This window comes from Mobula birostris, chromosome 2 (genome assembly GCF_030028105.1).
Source record: "Mobula birostris isolate sMobBir1 chromosome 2, sMobBir1.hap1, whole genome shotgun sequence".
Taxonomy (NCBI): domain Eukaryota; kingdom Metazoa; phylum Chordata; class Chondrichthyes; order Myliobatiformes; family Myliobatidae; genus Mobula; species Mobula birostris.
This window is the reverse complement of record NC_092371.1, coordinates 7,950,912-7,970,704: the sequence shown is the minus strand read 5'-3', so window position 1 is coordinate 7,970,704 and position 19,793 is coordinate 7,950,912. Positions and strand designations below refer to the sequence as shown.

The 19,793-nt window shown below is 47.1% G+C and overlaps 1 protein-coding gene across 2 annotated transcripts in view; it reads left to right on the top strand.

Moving 5' to 3' along the window:
- Positions 1–983: 983 nt before the first annotated feature.
- Positions 984–19,793, top strand: part of LOC140211900 (ubiquitin-conjugating enzyme E2 Q1) — a 104,235-nt gene continuing 85,425 nt past the window's right edge. The window contains exon 1 of one of the 2 annotated variants that reach the window (XM_072282090.1): positions 984–1,785. In XM_072282090.1, the coding sequence (XP_072138191.1) occupies positions 1,630–1,785 (156 nt within the window). In that variant the 5' untranslated portion in view covers positions 984–1,629. The remainder of the gene's footprint in view (positions 1,786–19,793) is intronic. The other variant, XM_072282095.1, reaches the window with a different exon arrangement.

Genomic DNA, 19,793 nt, shown 5'->3' with positions numbered 1-19,793 from the left:
TGTGGATGTCACACCCCTGTTGATTTCATCCCTCTGTCGATTTCCTCACCCTGTCAATTTTACCCCGCTGACGATTTCACCCCATCCATATCATCCTTCCCTTTGTCAATTTCATCCGTGCCAATTTAATTCACTATGTTGATTTGAATCCTTCTATCGATTTCACCTCCCTGTCAAATTCTCATGTCATTTTCAGCTCCTTGTCAATTTCACCCCATTTTGATTTCACCATCCTGACAATTTCACCCCATTTTTGGTTTCACACCTCCCTCTATCAATTTCACCCCCAACTAATTCCATCCCCTTGTCCATTCAACCCCTGGCGATTTTACCCATTTTCATCCCGTCAATTTCAACCCACGTCGATATCCAACCCCTCTGACAATTTCAACCCCATGTCAATTTCACCCCGTCAAGTTCACCCTGTCGATTTTATCCCCGTCGATATTAGCTTTCTGATGGTTTTGATCCTGCTGTCAATTTCAGCTCCCTGTTGATTTTACGCCCCCCCCCGTTTTTAATTTCACCTCCCTGTCGATTTTACCCATTGTCTTCACCATTATCGATTTAACCCCCAACGATTTAATTCCCTATGTTGATTTCAACCCCTTTATCCATTTCACCCTCTGTCGATTTCGCCTCCCCGTCAAATTCACCACGTCATTTTCAACTCCCTGTCAAATTCACCCCCTGATGATTTCACCTCTCAGTCGATTCCAACCCCTGGTTTCACTTCTCTGTCGATTTCACCCCTCCCACTGACTTCATGCCCTGTGTCGATTTCACACCCCTGGTTTTCACCCCTGCTCCTGTCGATTTAACTCCCCATGTTGATTTCAATCTGTTTGCCCATTTCCCCCCTCTAGCGATCTCAGCCCCTCGGTGGATTTCTCACCCCTCCCCTCCGCGACACCCGACTCCTTTCGGTGGAGGTCAACGTCCCCTCGTCATTTCGGTCCGGACTCAGATCACTTCCGGGTTGTGTTTTCAGTGTGGGTGTCGCTTTAAGACTCCGCGGTTCCGCTCTCTCTCTCTCCCTCTCTCCCCCCTCTCTCTCTTTTTTCCCTTTTTCTCGGATCTCACGGGTTTTTGGTCGCGATCAGGATGGATGCCGGGCCCCTGGGCTCGCTGCTGTCGCCATTTTGGGGGTTGTGAAGAAGTTTTTTTTTGTGTGTTTTATTTTTTGGGGGAGCGAGGAGGGGGAAGGGAAATCTTATTTTGTTTTTTTCTCTTTCTCTCTGTGTGTGCGTGCGTGCGAGGGCCCCGGAGATCCTGGTGCATCGAGTTCCGTTCAGTCTAGGCGTAGGACAACTTGGACCTTTCTCTCTCTTATCTCCCCCTTCCCTTCTCTCTCTCACCCTCCTTTCTCTCTCTCTTTCTAATTTCACTGTCTCAACGCCTCTCGTTCCCCCTTCCTTCCTTTATTCCCCGCCTCCCCCCCCCCCCCACCACCTCCCCGCAGTTCTAGTTTCCCCTTCCTGGTCTTCATTCCGTGCTTTGTGTCTGAATTTTTAAATGAGAGAGAGGGGCGGTTGGAAAAGCAGTTTTTAAAATAAATATATTATTGGATTTTTTTTGGGAGGGTTTAGGATTTTTTTTAACCTTTCGACCGTCGGAAATGGTGAGAAAATGTCGGGCTCTGCGCTGAAACAAGAGCTCAAATTACTCGAGTCGATCTTCCATCAGAAACACGAGAGATTCCGCATTGTTTCTGGGTCTCTGGACGAAATCAGCTGTCAGTTTGTTACCCAGGAGCAGGTTCTGGTCATCCACTGCAATATCACGGTAAGGAAACTGACGCGAAACTAACTAGCGAGTCAGCCGACGCGCGGCGGCAGCGGCGTGAAACTAACCAGAGGTCTGGCTCATGAACACTCCAGCGCGCACACACAAGCACCACGCACGTAATCAGCAACATAACAGCGGCGTTAAAGTAACCAGTGGTCAGCCCGAGCGCCTGCAACAACTGTATCGCCACACTGCAACATTGTATCAGGAAACCGCAGCGCACACAAACTGCAACATTGTATCAGGAACACCACGGTTGCAATATGTATTCAGTGGCAAAATGTGACACCCTCCCTGCGCCTCCGAATAACAACTGGGGGCACCTCCTCTGCCCAGTGTCTCTCTTTGATTTGAGGATTATTCTCTTCCTTGTAACTCGACAGTCAAAGCAAGAAGGTTTGCTACAATCGGGGTTGTGCGTGTTTAAAAGAGAGGCCAATTTTGACCTCCTTTGAATACTGATTCGCAAACCTTCCACAAGTATCTGTTGTGTGCGTGTGTGTCGAAGCCAGAAGTGACATTAACCGGGGCGAGGCCTAAAAGTTGCAGCTGAAAGAAGCCAAAAAAAATATCGAGGGGCGAAGGGAGATTGGTTCCTAGAGAGGCGGAAGGGGGAGGGATTGTTGGTATCCAGGCCGCAATGGCTGCTGATCTACCTCCGATGAGGCTTTTTTTTCCTCGCTAACTCTCTTGTAGCACGATAAATCGACGCGAGGCCTAGGGTTAGTTCGGGTCCAGTTCCCATTTGAGGTAAATAGATCCGAACTAGCCTGACGCTTGTGTGTATAAACAGAGGCCTGAGCTGTTACTTATAACATAGATTTATTAATAAGTCTGCGATTTCATGCACCGTGGCTTGGGGTCAAGTCCATTGCTAGGTATTGGAGCAGATGAGGTGAAATTCGTACAGGCCTGCACAGGATAGTTGTAGAGTTGGTGTTGCCCCCCCCCCAACCTGGGCTGTCTAGAACCCGCAGTCAAAAGTCAATACAGCACAGAAACAGGCCTTTCGGCCCGACCAGTTCATGCCAGCCACTTGTCTATCTAAGTTAGCCACAATCGCCAATGTTTGGCCAGTATCCCCTCAAGAACACACACCAATCTATAACACTTGCCCCACACATCTCCATTGAGATTCCACCCCTCCCCTCACACCTTAAATACGTGCCTCTAGTTATCAGACATCTTGACTATCAGTGAAAGTTACTAATTTTGTGAACTTCCATCACTCTCCCTTTCACCCTCTGCCGCTTGGAAGAGAGGTTTAGTGAAGGGTGCGGAGGAGGTTTACCAGGAGGCTGCCCGGATTGAGGAGCATGCCTTGTGAGGAAAAAAGCTGAGTGAGCTTAGGGCTTTTCTCTTTGGAGTGAAGGAGAGGCCAGTTTGATGGAGGTGTGCGAGGTGATCAGAGGCAGGTTTAATATCACTGGGATATGTTGGTAACTCAGTGGCGGCATACAGAAAAAACAGAATTATAGTAAATGTGTATATTAAATAGTTAAATTAAGATAAGTAGCGCAGAACCAGAAATTAAAACAAAATAGTGAGGTAGTGTTCGGAGGTTCAATGTCCATTTAGGAATCGGATGGCAGAGGGGAAGAAGCTGTACCTGAATCGCTGAGTGTGTGCCTTCAGGCTTCTGTACCTCCTACCCGACGGTTACAGTGAGATAGGGGTATGTCCCGGGTGGTGGGGGTTCTTGATGATGGAAGCAGCCTTTCTGAGACACTGCTCCTTGAAGATGTCCTGGGTACTACGGAGGCTAGTACCCATGATGGAGCTGACTAAGTTTACAACTCTCTGCAACTCCGATCCTGTGCAGTAGCCCCCTGCTTCACCCCCCACCCCCATACTAGATGCTGACTCAGCCAGTCAGAATGCTCTCCATGGTACATCTGTGAAGTGTTCAAGTGTTTTAGGTGACAAACCAAATCTCCTCAAATCCCTAGTGAAATATAGCCGCTGTCTTGCCTTCTTTATAGCTGAAACAATGTGTTGGGACCAGGTTAGATCCTGAGAGAGATTTCTCACTCTCTTTGAGGATTGGTTTGTGTTAGTGGATGGCCAGAAAGAGTGGAAATGGCTAGTATGAGGGGTCCTAATGAGGATAGTATAGGGGGATGTCAGGGAGAGGGTAAAGCCCTGCTAGGGGCTGGTGGGAGAGGCAGATACGTTCGGGAGATTTAAGAGGAAATGGAAGGCCACGTAGGGTTAAATTAGGTTAAAAGGTCGGCACAACATTGTGGGCCGAATGGCCTGTTCTGTGTTCTACTCTGGTATCATGGCCCTAGAGCTGTACAATACAGAAGCAGGCCTTTCAGCCCAACTGGACCATGCCAACCAAAGGTGGCACAGTGGTGTAGTGGTTAGCACGATGCTTCACAGTACAGGCGACCTGGGTTCGGTTCCTGCCACTGTCTGGTTTTCCCCGTGACTGCGTGGGTTCCCTCCCACGTCCAAAGAGGCACCGGGTGGGAGGTTGATTGTTGTAAATTGCCCCGTGATCAGGCTAGCGTTAAATCGGGAGTTGTTTAGCGGCGCGGCTTGGAGGACTGGAATGCTTGCTCTGCACTGTAACTCATAGTCATACTGTATTGACCCGGGGGAAATTGGTTTTCGTTACAGTTGCTCCATAAATAATTAGTAATAGAACCATAAATAGTTAAATAGTAATATGTAAATTATGCCAGTAAATTATGAAATAAGTCCAGGACCAGCCTATTGGCTCAGGGTGTCTGACCCTCCAAGGGAGGAGTTGTAAAGTTTGATGGCCACAGGCAGGAATGACTTCCTGTGACGCTCAATAAATAAATGCACATCCAAGCCAATCCCATTTGGCCCACAGCCCAAACCTTTCCTACCCACGTCCCTCTCCGAGTGTCCTTTAAATACCTGCCTCAACCACTTCCACTGGCAGCTCCTTCCATACGCTGACCACCTCTGGGGTGGTTAAAAAAATTACTCCTCGGGTTACTATTAAACCTCCACCTCCCCCCCACCCCCCAACCTTAAACTTGTTCTTGCTGCTCCAGTCCTGCATCGCAACTCCCAAATGAAGGAGGTCAGCCATTTGGGAACAGAGTTGGAGGTGGTGGTCAGGGAGTTGTCCAGCCACAAGTGTGTGAATCCTCTACCTGACAGAGCCATTGGGGTGGGGGGGGGGTGTCAGTCACTGACTGTTCAATGCTCAAGGCTGAGTCTTTGGGTGCAGAGGTCGGGTGTTTCCATGGGGGAATGGTCCTGGGGTGAAAGGTGCTGTTGACTGTTGGAGTGACAGAATGGGTCCGATGGGCTGAATAGCCTCCTTGCTGGAGTGGTTGGGTGTGGAAGTCTGAATCTGGTTGTGCGGTGGGGCAGACAGGTGGGGTTCGCAGTCAGCTGTGTGCTTTTGAGTGCCAATTGACATTTAGACTCATGCCCCGCCTTAGTCCCAGTAGCACCCTGCGCTTCTCCAGCCCCTGATCACACATCCAATGTCACTTCGCTCTTTAACAACACCAGCTTGTGTTTTTAAAACAATTCTTGGCCTCCTCGCCCCTGCCCACCTCTATCTACTCTCCTCGGATACTTGCCCCTTGTAAACCCCAAACCCCAGAGCCCTCTTCCTAAATCCCGCCTTTCTTCAGTCACTCTTAATATCTGCCGTGTAGCCTATGTATTATGAAAACACAGCATGTATTATTGGATAGAACCTTTCTCCTGTATCTGTGTTTTTAAAAGTGTTACTAGGAATTGTGTGTGTTGTGTGTGCACCGGTCTTGTGCATATATTATAAAGCATAATATCACACACCATGTGAGAAGTTTCTGAATTACTGGATATAACAGCACTGTGTATTTTGTGACTATGTAACATGGAATTGCTATATGTTGTGTGTAATATACAGTTACTAGGGAAATATTGAGTTTTACACTTCTGTATCAATAATACAATGTATGTGACAATATTTCATGTATTCATAGTCATAGTCATACTTTATTGATCCTGGAGGAAACTGGTTTTTGTTACAGTTGCACCATAAATAATAAATAGTAATAGAACCATAAATAGTTAAATAGTAATATGTAAATTATGCCAGATGGAAATAAGTCCAGGACCAGCCTATTGGCTCAGGGTGTCTGACCCTCCAAGGGAGGAGTTGTAAAGTTTGATGGCCACAGGCAGGAATGACTTCCTATGACGCTCAGTGTTGCATCTCAGTGGAATGAGTCTCTGGCTGAATGTACTCCTGTGCCCAACCAGTACATTATGTAGTGGATGGGAGACATTGTCCAAGATGGCATGCAACTTGGACAGCATCCTCTTTTCAGACACCACCGGCAGAGAGTCCAGTTCCATCCCCACAACATCACTGGCCTTACGAATGAGTTTGTTGATTCAGTTGGTGTCTGCTACCCTCAGCCTGCTGCCCCAGCATACAACAGCAAATATGATCGCACTGGCCACCACAGACTCGTAGAACATCCTCAGCATCATCCGGCAGATGTTAAAGGACCTCAGTCTCCTCAGGAAATAGAGACGGCTCTGACCCTTCTTGTAGACATTCCTGCTCTCTTATACAAGTGTATTACTGGATATACTTACTGCCTGTTGTACCGCTGGCGTTTAGAATGGCAATGAAGGTCCTCCATCTCTGGGAGCACTCAGGGCTTCCTTCATTTTGTCAGTAGCTTCCTCTTGGTTTTCACTAGTATCGGTCATGCCAGTCCTGGGTGGAGACTCAGGAATACTGTCACACTCAGATGTTCTTCACCTTTCCTGCCTGTCACCTCCCTGCTTCCCCTCCCCCACCCCTTTATCTTTCCCCTTACTGGTTTTTCACCTGGCACCTACCAGCCTTCTCCTTCCCACCGCCCCCCCCCCCCCCCACCTTCTTTACAGGGCCTCTGCCCCTTCCCTCTACAGTCCTGACGAAGGGTTCCGGCCCAAAACGTCGACTGATCGTTTCCATGGATGCTGCCCAACCTGCTGAGTTCCTCCAGCGTGTTGTGAGTGTTGCTCTGACCACAGCATCTGCAGAGTATTTTGTGTTCGCACTCTGATGCAGAAGGATTCTTCATTGCTGTTTCCGTAACAGTTTTGTTTGACTAGTCGGGGTTGTTAGCCCCGAGCTGAACCCCCGACTGGTTGCCCTCCCTTAGTCTGTCCTCTACCCTTTGACCTGTTTGGCATGGTGACCCTAGCAAGAGTCAAAGCACAAAGCCCTGATCCATCCAACGTAGCTGTCTGGGTCAGTGAGGTATGCAAGCCTCCAAACCCAATGACACAGTTGGAGGATTATTGGATATACCTTTGTTTTATCAGAATCGGGTTTATTATATCTGACATTTATTGTTTTGTGCTGGCAGTACAGTCTGATTCATAAAATATATCATAAGATATAAAAGAAAATATATAAAAATTAGGTAGTTCAAAAGTGAGCGAAAAAAAATGAGGTTCATTGTCCATTCAGAAATCTGACTGCAGAGGGGAAGCTTAGAACAGAGATGAGAAGAATTTCTTTAGCCAGAGAATGGTGAATCTGTGGAATTTATTGCCACAGGTGGCCCTGGGGGCCAAGCCATTGGGTATATTTAAACTGGAGGTTGATAGGGCACCAAAAGGTTACAAGGAGAAGGCTGGAGATGAAGTTGAGTGGGATAATTCAGCCATGATGGGCCGAATGGCCTAATTCTGCTCCTGTGTTTTGTGTCTCAGCTGTTCTTCAAACATCGAGCATGGGTCGTCGGACTCCCACACCCCTCTCTGATGACAGTGTGAGCAGAGGCCATGTCCTGGGTGGTAGGGGTCCTTAACGATGCCTTTTAAAGATGTCATTGATGCCGGGGAGGCTAGTGGACGACATGCACTTGTTTGTTCCTGAGTAAAAAGCTTTTTAGTCACAGAATGATTCAGTGTGGACCACAGACCTCTCGACCTAATGCTGTCCAAGTTGCCTGCCTGGCTATGACTCTTCTGACCTGGGCTAGTCCCATTTGTCTGGGCTTGGCCCTCTAAATCTTCCCTTTCCATCTACCTGTTGGAATGTTGTTTTAAACATTATAAATGTAGCAGCCTCAATCACTTCTCCTGCCAGCTGATTTCAGATACCTATTACCCTCTGTGTGAAAGCTACCCCTCAGGTTCCTGGTAAATCTCTCCTCATCACCTTAAACTGTGCTGCCTCATTTTTTTTGGGGGGGGCAGAAGTCTGATCATTTGTCTCGTGATTTTATAAACCTCTATATGGTCACCCCCTCAGCATCCAACATTCCAGGGAAAACAGCCCAGTAAGGAAGGATGCCGTTGGTTGGAGTCTCGTTGTGTGGAATTTGTTGCTGCAGATGGCTGTGGGGGCAGGTCACAGGTCAAGGTGGAGGCTGATGTGTTCTTGATTAGTCAGGGCATCAAAGGGTATCGGGAGAACACAGGAGAATGGGGTTGAGAGGGATAACAAATCAGCCATGATTGGACTTGATGGGCCAAGCGGTCTCATTGTGCTCCCGTGCCTTGTGGTCTCAGTGAAGGAAGATGCAGCTGGAATTCTGGGTGGGGCAAGAGCTGTTACAGGAAAGACACCTTGGCTTCACCTATCACCTTCCAGTTGGTCCCCCTTCCCTTCCTCCTCCCAACTTTTTATTCCGGTGTCTTCCCCCCCACCTTCCTTTCCAGTTCCAGGGAAGGGTCTCGGCCCGAAACACCAACTGTTTATTCCCCTCTATGGATGCTGCCTGACCTGCTGAGTTCCTCCAGCATTTTTTGTGTGTTGCTCTGGATCTCCAGCGTCTGCAGAATTTCTTGTGTTTAGGAACGACTAGTAGTATGTAAGTCGCCCGGTCCAGTTGGAATGCACCTGAGGCCACCAGGGTATTGGAATTGGCTTATTATTGTCACGTGTACCAAGATACAGCGAAAAGCTTGCCTTGCAATCTGCTCATGCAGATCAGATCGTTACACGTACATCACACACAAAACGCTGGAGGAACTCAGCAGGTCGGGCAGCTTCCGTGGAGGGGAAGAAACGGTTGACGTCTCAGGCCGACTGGAAGGGAAGGGGGAAGAAGCCAGGATAAGAATGGGGAGGGGAGTGGAAGGAGTGCAAGCTGGAAGGTGATAGGTGAAGCCAGCTGTGTGGGGAGAGGTTGGTGAAGTGATAGGTGATACCTGGAAAAGGCAAAGAAGGTGAAATTTGATAGAGGGGAGTGGACCATGGGCGAAAGGGAAGAAGAAGGGGTACCAGGGTCGGTTGACAAGCAGATGAGGAGAGATGGGAGGGGAGCTGGAATGGCGGAAGGGAGAAGGGTAGTGCACTGAGTTGGAAGTGGGGAATGGGAAGGGGGAGTGGTAGTGCACTGAGCTGGAAATTGAGAGCTGTATGGGAGGGGAGGGGATGGTGATATTACTCTTAGAGAAGATTCAAAGGTCAGCACAACATCGTGGGCTAAGGGGTCGGTACTGTTCTATGTTCTAGAATGAGGTAAAACAAAAACAATACAGAATAAAATGTAACAGCTACAGAGAAAGTGGAGGTAAACAATGAAATGCAAGATCATAATGAAGTAGATTGAGAGGCCAGGAGTCCATCTTATCGTTCAAGGTCCATTCCAGTATCTGATAACAGTGAGATATAAACTGCCCTCAGGCCTGGTGGTTCGGGCTTTTGGGCTTTTGTATCTTCTGCCTGATGGGAAGGGAGGAGAGAGGTTGTCTGGGGTGGGGGTTAGCGGGGGGGGTCTTTGATTATGCTAACTGCTTTACTGAGGCAGCAGGAAGGATAGATGGAGTCCATCTGTGATTTACTGCGCTGTGTCCACAGCCCTCGGCAGTTCCTTGCGATCACGGGCAGAGCCATTGCTGTACCAAGCGGAAGGGAAATGGCAATGGTTCTGGCTGTAATCAGCTGGACACCTGCAGGTCCTCGAGTGGTGCCTTTGACGACTGGAAAGTTATAAACTTTTTTGCATCTTTTGTTCAAACAGAAGTGGTGTCACAGGCTGATAGGTCATAGGTCACAGGCTGCTGCACATTAACCTTCATAAATCGAAGTATTGAATACAGGAGCTGGGATGTTATGCTGAAGCTGTGTAAGATCAAATTTGGATCTGGGTTGAAACCCTGAACCAGGACTCACTGGAGAGAGTCATTGTCGGAGAGTACTGCAGCATAATAACAGGCCCTTCAGCCCATCTAGTTCATGCGGAAGTTTTATTCTGCTGGCTCCTATTGGCCCACACCTGGACCATTCCCCTCCGTACCCCTCCCCTCCACGTACTTACTGAAATGTTGAAATTGAACCCACATCCTCTGCTTCCAATAGCGGCTCATACCACCCTCTGAGTGAAGAAATTCCCCTTAAATATTTCACCTTTCAATGGTTCCATTTAACATTAGAGAATGTGTACAATGTACAGCCTATAATTCTTGCTCTCCACAGATATCATCGAAACAGAAGAAAATAAACCCAAAGCATGAATGACAAGAAAAAAGGTGTAAGAACCCCAAAGCCCCCTGCCACACACAAGCAGCACCAGCCCTCCCTTCTCCCCCCACTTATTATAGTATAAAACACCAGCACTCCCACCACCCACCACACCAGCAGCAGCAAAGCCCCCAAAGAAAGACCATGGTCTACAGTCCATCAATAACTAACTGTTCATTCCAACAGTTCGACATCCCTCAGGCTGTGTCTCCGTATCTCTCTCTCACAGAGAGACAGATATCTCTCCTTCCACAGTGACAGGGGAGATAACAGTCCCTGTTTTCAAGTTTACAGTCAGTCTGATGCGTTTTTTATTTCGAACTCTTCAACTCGAGAACCGGCCCTCCGATAGCCGCTCTTGCTGTCTTTGATGTTCTTGCTCCCGCTCCGCTTCAGTACGCACCATCGGCGAGAACTCGCGTCCGCAGGGCCGTGCAGGCCCCCAAATCGGCCGACTTCAGGCCGAACCTGGGCATACTGAAACGCGGCCGATGGGCGAGCTCCAAGATCGGGGACACACTGTCAGTGTAGGTCAAAGATCCCAGTAGGACCCCGACTGCCCTGAACAGGAAAATAGAGTCATTAGAATAGAAGAATTTGACTGTTTCACTGATGGGCTGGGAGAAGTCGCCTGCTGGCACCATCTTTAGCTCCACCCTAAACATATGGCCTCTAGTTGTCATCTCACCCAACCTGGGGGAGGGGGTAACTGTGTCACACTACCCATACCACTCATAATTTTGTACACCTCCATGAAATTTTGTCTCATTCTCCTATACTCCGAACATTTTCAACCTTTCCCTGTTAATGGTCCTCAAGTCCTGGCAACATCCTTGTAAATCTTCTCAGTACTCTTTCGATCTTATTGGTGCCTTTGCTGTAGCTAGGTGCACACACGATTCTCCAGGTTTGACCTCACCAATGGCTACACGTAGCACAAAGTAAGGGAGTTGTACACCAAACCTTTATAAAACGCTAGTGGGCCACAGCTGGAGCGCCGAGCCACATTCTGGTGTTGGCCGCAGAGGCAGGATGCGAAAGCCTTCGGAGGGGATGTGGAGCAGATTTCATAGCATGGTCCCTGGGATGGGGGACATGGCACGAATAGAGAGACACCGGGCTATTTCTTCCTGGGGCAGAGGGTCCCCAGTAAAGTGATTTTTAAAATCAATAAAGGTTGGCACAGTAGAGAGGGGATGTTCACACTGCTGGAGGGGTGAGGAAACCAGTCAGTGAGGAAGGGAAGTGATTGGCAAATGTGACAGGAGCAAAATTCCCGACTCTAAATGCTCACTGTGCGTCATCGAGGAGTGTACCGGAGACAAATTCAAAAGGGAGCTGGGATAAGTATTTAAAGGGGGTTGGGATCCAGGGCTATGGGGTGAGGGGCAGTGAGTAGGATTAATAGATTGTTGTGCAAAGGGCTAGTATAGAGAGAATGGGCCAAACAGCCTCCTTCCCAATTAGTGTGCATTATATCATGCATGGTATGGTTTTGGAGATATCACATTAAAGTACTGTAACACACCTGTGCCCCTTTTATGAAATGCACTGTGCAGATATTAGCCATAGAGCACAAAAACAGGCCCTTTGACCCAACTTGTCCATGCTAACCAGGATCCCAATCCAAGCTAGTCCCATTTGCCTGTTTGCCTCTAATCCTTTCCTATCCACATACCTGTCCATATCTCTCTAAACCTTTCCTATCCACATACCTGTCCATATCCCTCGAAACCTTTCCTATCTGTGTATGTGTACCTGTCCGTATCCCTCTAAACCTTTCCTATCTGTGTCCCTGTCCATATCCCTCTAAACCTTTCCTATCCGTGTACCTGTCTGTATCCCTCTAAACCTTTCCTATCCGTGTACCTGTCCATATTCCTCTAAACCTTTCCTATCCGTGTACCTGTCCATATCCCTCTAAACCTTTCCTATCCGTGTACCTGTCCGTATCCCTCTAAACCTTTCCTATCCGTGTACCTGTCCGTATCCCTCTAAACCTTTCCTATCCGTGTACCTGTCCGTATCCCTCTGAACCTTTCCTATCCGTGTACCTGTCCGTATCCCTCTAAACCTTTCCTATCCGTGTACCTGTCCATATCCCTCTAAACCTTTCCTATCCGTGTACCTGTCCATATCCCTCTAAACCTTTCCTATCCGTGTACCTGTCCGTATCCCTCTAAACCTTTCCTATCCGTGTACCGGTCCATATCCCTCTAAACCTTTCCTATCCGTGTACCTGTCCATATCCGGGGACTCGGGACTTTGAGACTTTTTTTTTACCGTGCCCATGGTCTGTTCTTTATCAAATTATGGTATCGTTTTGCACTGCTGTAACTATATGTTATAATTATGTGGTTCTGTCAGTGTTAGTCTTTGGTTTGTCCTGTTTTTTTGTGATATCACTCCGGAGGAACATTGTATCATTTCTTCATGCATGCATTTCTAAATGACAATAAGCGAGGACTGAGTGTTATCATAATCATAACCCTCTAAACCTTCCCTATCTGTGTACCTGTCCATATCCCTCTAAACCTTTCCTATCTGTGTACCTGTCCGTATCCCTCTAAACCTTTCCTATCTGTGTACCTGTCCATATCCCTCCAAACCTTTCCTATCCGTGTACCTGACCATATCCCTCTAAACCTTTCCTATCTGTGTACCTGTCCATATCCCTCTAAACCTTTCCTATCCGTGTACCTGTCCGTATCCCTCTAAACCTTTCCTATCTGTGGACCTGTCCATATCCCTCTAAACCTTTCCTATCCATGTACCTGTCCGTATCCCTCTAAACCTTTCCTCTCCGTGTCCCTGTCCATATCCCTCTAAACCTTTCCTATCCGTGGACCTGTCCATATCCCTCTAAACCTGTCCTATCCATGTACCTGTCCATATCCCTCTAAACCTTTCCTATACACGTACCTGTCCAAGTGTGTTTTAAATGCCATTAATGTACTGGCCTCAATCACTTCCTCTGGCAGCTTGTTCCATATACTGGCCACTCTCTCAGTGGGGAAATCAGGGCTATTTCTAATAAACCTTTCTCCTCTTACCTTAAGCCTGTGTCTAGCTCTCAATTTCTGAACCCTAGGAAAGACTGTGCATTCACCTTAACTATGCCTATCATGATTTGAACACCTCTGTAAGGTCTCCTCTCAGTCTCCTACCCTCCACTGAAAAAATATTCCCAGCCTGTTCAACCTCTCCCTATAACTAAATCCCAATTGGTATGTCTTAGGACTGTGGGAAGGAACTGGGGCACCACGTGGTGGCGGGGTGAATGTATGAACTCCTTACAGGCAGTGGTGGGAATTGAACCTGGATCACCTGTACGGTAAAGCATTGTGCTGACCACTGCAGTGCAGTGTTGCCCTATACTCCAAGTGGCAGGGTTTCTACCCAACACGTCAGCAATACCTTCCCTCTCAGACGCTACTCGACCTGTTGAGTTCCTCCAGCAGGTTGTTTGTTGATTCAAGTGTGGCCTTACCATTGTCGTGTACATTATGATGGCGTCTGATGCAGGGTTCAACACTGGTCTGTTTTATACACAGAAGCACATGGTGCATTGAGCAACATATAAATTGGTTCATTATTGTCACATGTAGGTAGATACTTTATTGATCCCTGAGGAAATTACAGGAAAACAGTAGCATTACAAGTGCACAGATATAAATTTTAGAAGAGAAGTAGAAAGAATAAAAAATAAGTTACCACAAACAGTCCAACAGGAGGGGTCACCTTTTCCCCGGCTGTAGGTTGCCTCATTATAGAGCCTAATGGCTGAGGTTAAGAATGACCTCATATAGTGCTCTTTGGAACAGCACATTTGTCTTAGTCTATTACTAAAACTGCCCCTCTGTTCAGCCAAGGTGGCGTGTAGAGGGTGAGAAACATTGTCCAGAATTGCCAGGATTTTCCGTGGGGTCCTTTGTTCTACCCCAGCCTCCAGTGTGTCCATAACAGAGCCAGACTTTCCAATCAGTTTATTGAGCCTGTTGGCATTACCTGTGTTGATACCATTGCCCCAGCACACCACCACATAGAAGAGGTACAGTGGAAAAAGCTTTGTTTTGTATGTGGTCATAGAGATCTCATCAGCAGAACCATGCATTGAGGGTGTACGTTGCAGCAAGAACTGATTTGGAGTGATGTGTGCAGTTTTGTCACCTACCTACAGGAAGATCATCAATAGAATTAAAAGAGTGCAGAGACAATTTACAAAGGATGTTGCCAGCACATGAGGATCTGAATTGTAGGGAAAGATTTTACTCCCTGGCGTGTAAGAGAATGAGGGGGAGATTTGATAGAGGTATACAACATTATGAGGGGTACAGATCAGATTAATGCAAGCAGGCATTGAGGTTAGGTGAGACCAGAACCAGAGGTTGTAGGTTAAGGGTGAAAGGTGAAATATTTGAGGGGAACGTGAGCGGAACGTCTTCACTCAGTGCGGAATGAGCTGTCGGAGGAACTGATGGATGTGGGTTTGATTGCAACATTTAAGAGAAGTTTTGATAGGTAAAGGGATGGAAAGGGTTTGGAGGGGCTACAGTGCAGCTGTGGATCCAGGTGTTGGAGGTGAGATGCGAGAATGTCTGGGATGGGTGAGATCTTTGATTATATTGATTGTTTCACCCAGGCAGCGAGAAGTGCCAAGTGTACAGTGAATGTCGTATGCTGTGTACAATAAAGAGTTGATTGTAAATGTACCTGTTACTCATTCTTATTGATGGCTGTAATACTGAGGGTTTACAAGGCACTGGTGAGGTTTCACAGAGTATTGTGAGCAGCTTTTGGCCCCTTTCTGAAGAAAGGATGTGTTGACATTGGAGAAGGTGCAGAGGAAGTTCACAAGAATGATTCTGGGGAAAGAAAGGGTTAATATTTGAGGAGCGTTTGATGTCTATTGGCCTTTACTCGCTGGAATTTAGAAGAATGCGGGGGGGATCTTATTGAAACCTATGAAAGGCCCAGACAAAGTGGATGTGGAGAGGATGTTTCCTATGGTGGGTGAGTCTAGGACCAGAGGGCACAGCCTCAGAATAGAGGAATGTCCATTTAGAATGGCGATGCGAAGGAATTTCTTTAACCAGAGGATGGTGAGGCTGTGGAATTCGGGTAGTGGAGGCCAAGTCATTGGGAGATTTAAGGCAGAGGCTAATATGTTCTTGATTAGCCGAGGTGTGTAAGGCAGAAGAATGGACAAGAGGGAAATAGTGGAACAGACTTGATGGGCCAAATGGCCTCATTCTGAACCTATATCTTATGATTGTACATCAGGTATCAGTGTCTCTCTTGGTTACCGGACATGGAATTCCTGTGATTTATACACTGTCTGTAATTTCTTATCAGGCTGATCTATCAAACTGTGTGTGTGTCTTTCTGAGAGGTCTTGTTTGGTTAGAGGGCAGAAATCAGTGAGAGCTTAGCTTGCTGCCCAGCCATGCCAGTAGCTACATCACGAGGTGACATTTATTATTTGTTAATCTCCACTGTTGCTGATGTGCCGATTTCCTTTTTAAAAAGATTTTGTTGGCCTCAGCAGCTGCCAACCAGCTTCCTCCTAAATGGACTCCCAGGGCTGATTGGGCCAGGACGTGTCTTAGAAACATAGAAAATAGGTGCAGGAGTAGGCCATTCAGCCCTTCAAGCTCGCACTGCCATTCAGTATGATCATGGCTGATCATCCAACTCAGAACCCTGTACCTGCCTTCTCTCCATACCCCCTGATCCCTTTAGCCACAAGGGCCATATCTAACTCCCTCTTAAATATAGCCAATGAACTGGCCTCAACTGTTTCCTGTGGCAGAGAATTCCACAGATTCGCCACTCTCTGTGTGAAGAAGTTTTTCCTCATCTCGGTCCTAAAAGGCTTCCCCTTTATCCTTAAACTGTGACCCCTCGACTTAGCTCAAGGTTTTAAACCCGAGAGACCGTAGATACTGTAAATCTTGAAGAACGCATGCAGAACACGAGAGGAACTCATCTGTGGAGGGGAATAAACAGTTGACGTTCTGGGCTGAAGACTGGAAAGGAAGGGGACAGTATACGGAGGTCGGGGAGCGAGGGAGGAATACCAACAGGCAGGTGATGGGTAAGACCAGGTGAGAGAGAAGGCAGGGGGAGCGGTGAAGTGAGAAGCTGGATGGTGATGGGTGGAAGAGGTAAAGAGCTGGAGAAGGTGGGTAGTTGAGAGTGGACCAGGGTGGCGATGGGCAGGTGAGGAGAAGAGAAGGCAGAATGGGGAATGGATAAAGAGATAAAGGGATGGGCGGGGGAGGGTGGGGGTTGTAGAAATTACCAGAAGGCGGTGAAATTGATGTTCACGCCATCAGGTTTTAAGAAGCCATCTCTTGTTGGTTTTAAGAGCTGGAGTTCGCCTCAGCTGTGTTGGGAAATGTATTGACCGTTCTGAATTGGTGGAGGCTGCAGTCCAGCTGACAACGGAGGGAAGCTACATCTGCACTGAATCAAATCCACCCCTCTGTGCAGCAAAAGTGCCCCAAGGTTCTCGCACTCAGAGGAAATTTATTATCAAAGTACATATATGTCACCGTATAACAGCCTGAGGTTCACTTTCCTGCAGGCGTTCACAGTAGAAAACAATGGAATCAATGAAAACTACACACACAGACTGACAAACAACCTGTGTGTAAAAGTGGGTAGATCTAAGTAGGATTAGATCAGGGGTTCCCAAGCCAGGGGCCACACACCCCATGCTTAATGGCAGAAAAAGATTGGGGACCCCTGGATTAGGTGGATCTGATGGCTACCTTTGTCCTGTCCCCACAGCAGGAGCTCCCAGTGGTCACCCATTTTCTTTCTGACAGGTCTGTCATGGCCTTCTGTCCTGCCTCTCAGATTAGAGTAGCAACCCCTCATATTCTGTCTGGGCAGTCTCCAACCAGGCCCAGAGCCATCAAATGCTCCTCGTACAGTAACTCCCGGGGTGGCAGGGTGGGGATGTGTCTCTACTGAAGGAGGTGTAAGGCACTCCTTCCCTCCACTGGCCTATAGGTCATCATTGGGCAAGGTGTAACACTTGCCTACACACGGGCACACATGCACGTTATACTGACACCAGGTAGACAATCTCTGAATATTATTGATAAAGGCTTGTAAAGAAGGCAATGGCAAACCATTTCTGTAGAAAATTTGCCAAGAACAATCATGGTCATGGAAAGACCATGATTGCCCATGTCATACAACACAGCACATAACAAACGGACATTAACCCCTTTCAGTCCTGGGATCCCAGGATAATTCACATAAATTTCCTCTGGACCCTCTCGGTGCAAGCACACCCTTTTAAGATATTGGGTAATTTCATTTCAGTCCATGGTAGAAGATTTAAAAAGGCGGCACTTAGCAGCAGTTTTCAAAGTTGGACTGCACCCAAATAATGAATGGGATTCGTTAGCAAGGGCAAATAAAAATAAGGCACTCCTTCCCTGCAAGTGGAGTGGTTATTGTGTGAATGGGCCAGTGTTAGAGTGGGCAAACTTTGGCTTTGGCTCATTGGGCTTGGATGAGATCAGGCATGGGTGAGGTAAATATCTGGCTGTCTTTATTCTCATCTGTTAAAATACACTTAGTGCAGTGGGAATGACTCCGGGGCACAGTCAGTGGAGTAAGAATGGCCCTGGGGTGCAGTTGGTGCGGCGAGGGTGCAAGGCAAATGCACCATTAGCATTCATTTTGAGAGGACTAAAATATAAAAGCAGGAAATAAAGTCGAGGATTTATAAGGTCCTGGTGAGGCCTCACTTGGAGTATTGTGAGCATTAAAAAGGATGTGCCCAAGGGCGTACTTCTTGATTGGAGAAGGTTCAAAGGAGGTTTCTGAGATTGAAAGGTTTGTATGAGGAGTGTTTGGGGAGTCTAAGACCAGAGGACACAGCCTCAGAATAGGGAGGCATTATTTTAGAACAGATGAGGAATTTCTTTTGCCAGAGAGTGGTAAGCCTGTCAAATTTGTTGCCACAAGCAGTTGTGGAGCCCAATCTTAAGGAATATTTAAGGCAAAGGTTAATAACTTCTTGATTGGTCAGGACATGAAGGGATACGGGAAGAAGGCAGGAGAATGGGGCTGAGAGGGAAATGGATCAGCCATGATTGGAATGGTGGAGCAGACTCAATGGGCCGAATGGCCTAATTCTGCTCCTATATCTTAGTCTTTTTCTCTAAAACGGCTCACCATATTTCAAATATAGTCTGGCCAATGCCTTGTAACTCATCAGCATCTACATCCTCACTCTTATATTATCCTCTCAAATTAAATGCTTACATTGCATTTGCCTTCATTACTACCAACTCAACATGCAAGTTAACCTTTAGGGAATCCCACACTAGGGCTCCCAAGTCCTTTTACACTTTGATTTCAGAATTGGCTTGCATTTAGAATATAGTCTGTCTTTATTCCTTCTACCAAAGTGCATGACATACACTTCCCTGTGCTGTTGATAAGTTGAGAAGGCTGTGGGTATATTTTGAGAAATATATGCTGTATATCAGATTCTGCATTTCATATTTAGAAGCATCAAGTTTAAAAAAAAAAGTCACAAGATATCCCAGACATTAACTAACCCACTGTGGCCAATCGCAGATGATTGATTTCCTCAACAAATTTAAGCAGCATTTAAAATTTTAACTATAACACAACTAGTTTAAGTCTAATTGGAACCTATGGTGGGCTGTCTCTGCGAGTCTCTGTCTGTCCTTTGAGCTTTTCGTTAGTGGGAGAAGTCTTGTGTGATGTCCAGAGGGCAGTTTGGATATAAGACCATAAGAGATAGGAGCAGAATCAGACCATTCGGCTCATTAAATCTTCCTGGCCATTCTGTCCTGGCTAATTTATGCCCTTCTGCACCATTCTCCTGTCTTCTCTTGGTAACCTTTGATGCCCTCGCTGATCAAGAACCTATCAATCTCTGCTTTAAATATACGCAATGACTTGGCCTCCGCACAATCTGTGGCACTGAATTCCACAGATTCACCACCCTCCGGCTAAAGAAGTCCCTCCTCATCTAAAGGGACATCTTTCCATTCTGAGGTTCGTGGCCTCTGGTCCTAGACTCCTCCGCTATTGAAAACGTCTCCACATCCACTATCTAGGCCTTTCAATATTTCGTAGGTTTCAATGAGATCCCCTAAACTCAGACATCCCACCTCTCCAGGAAGTTCCGGGAGTCTCCCGCATATGAATAGTGACTCCCTGATGCCCACAAATTATATACAATATCACGGAAATCAATTTTTTTGAGAGCGAGCAAGAGAGGGAAAGCAAGAAAGAGTGCGAGAGCAACCAAGAGAGAGAGAGTGAGAGAGAGCGCGAGCAAGAGAGCGAGAGTGCGCCGTGGCAGAGTGTTCCAAAAAAAAAAAGAAAATATAAAACGTACATCACCCCAGACTACACTAAAGTGTACCCCTGCCTAATAGGGGTCAAAAATAATGACAGTGTTGCTCGCTGCACTGTTTGCAACAGTGAATTTTCTATTGCCCATGGTGGGTTAAGACTGTAAAAGACATGTTGAGGTGAGTTTAAC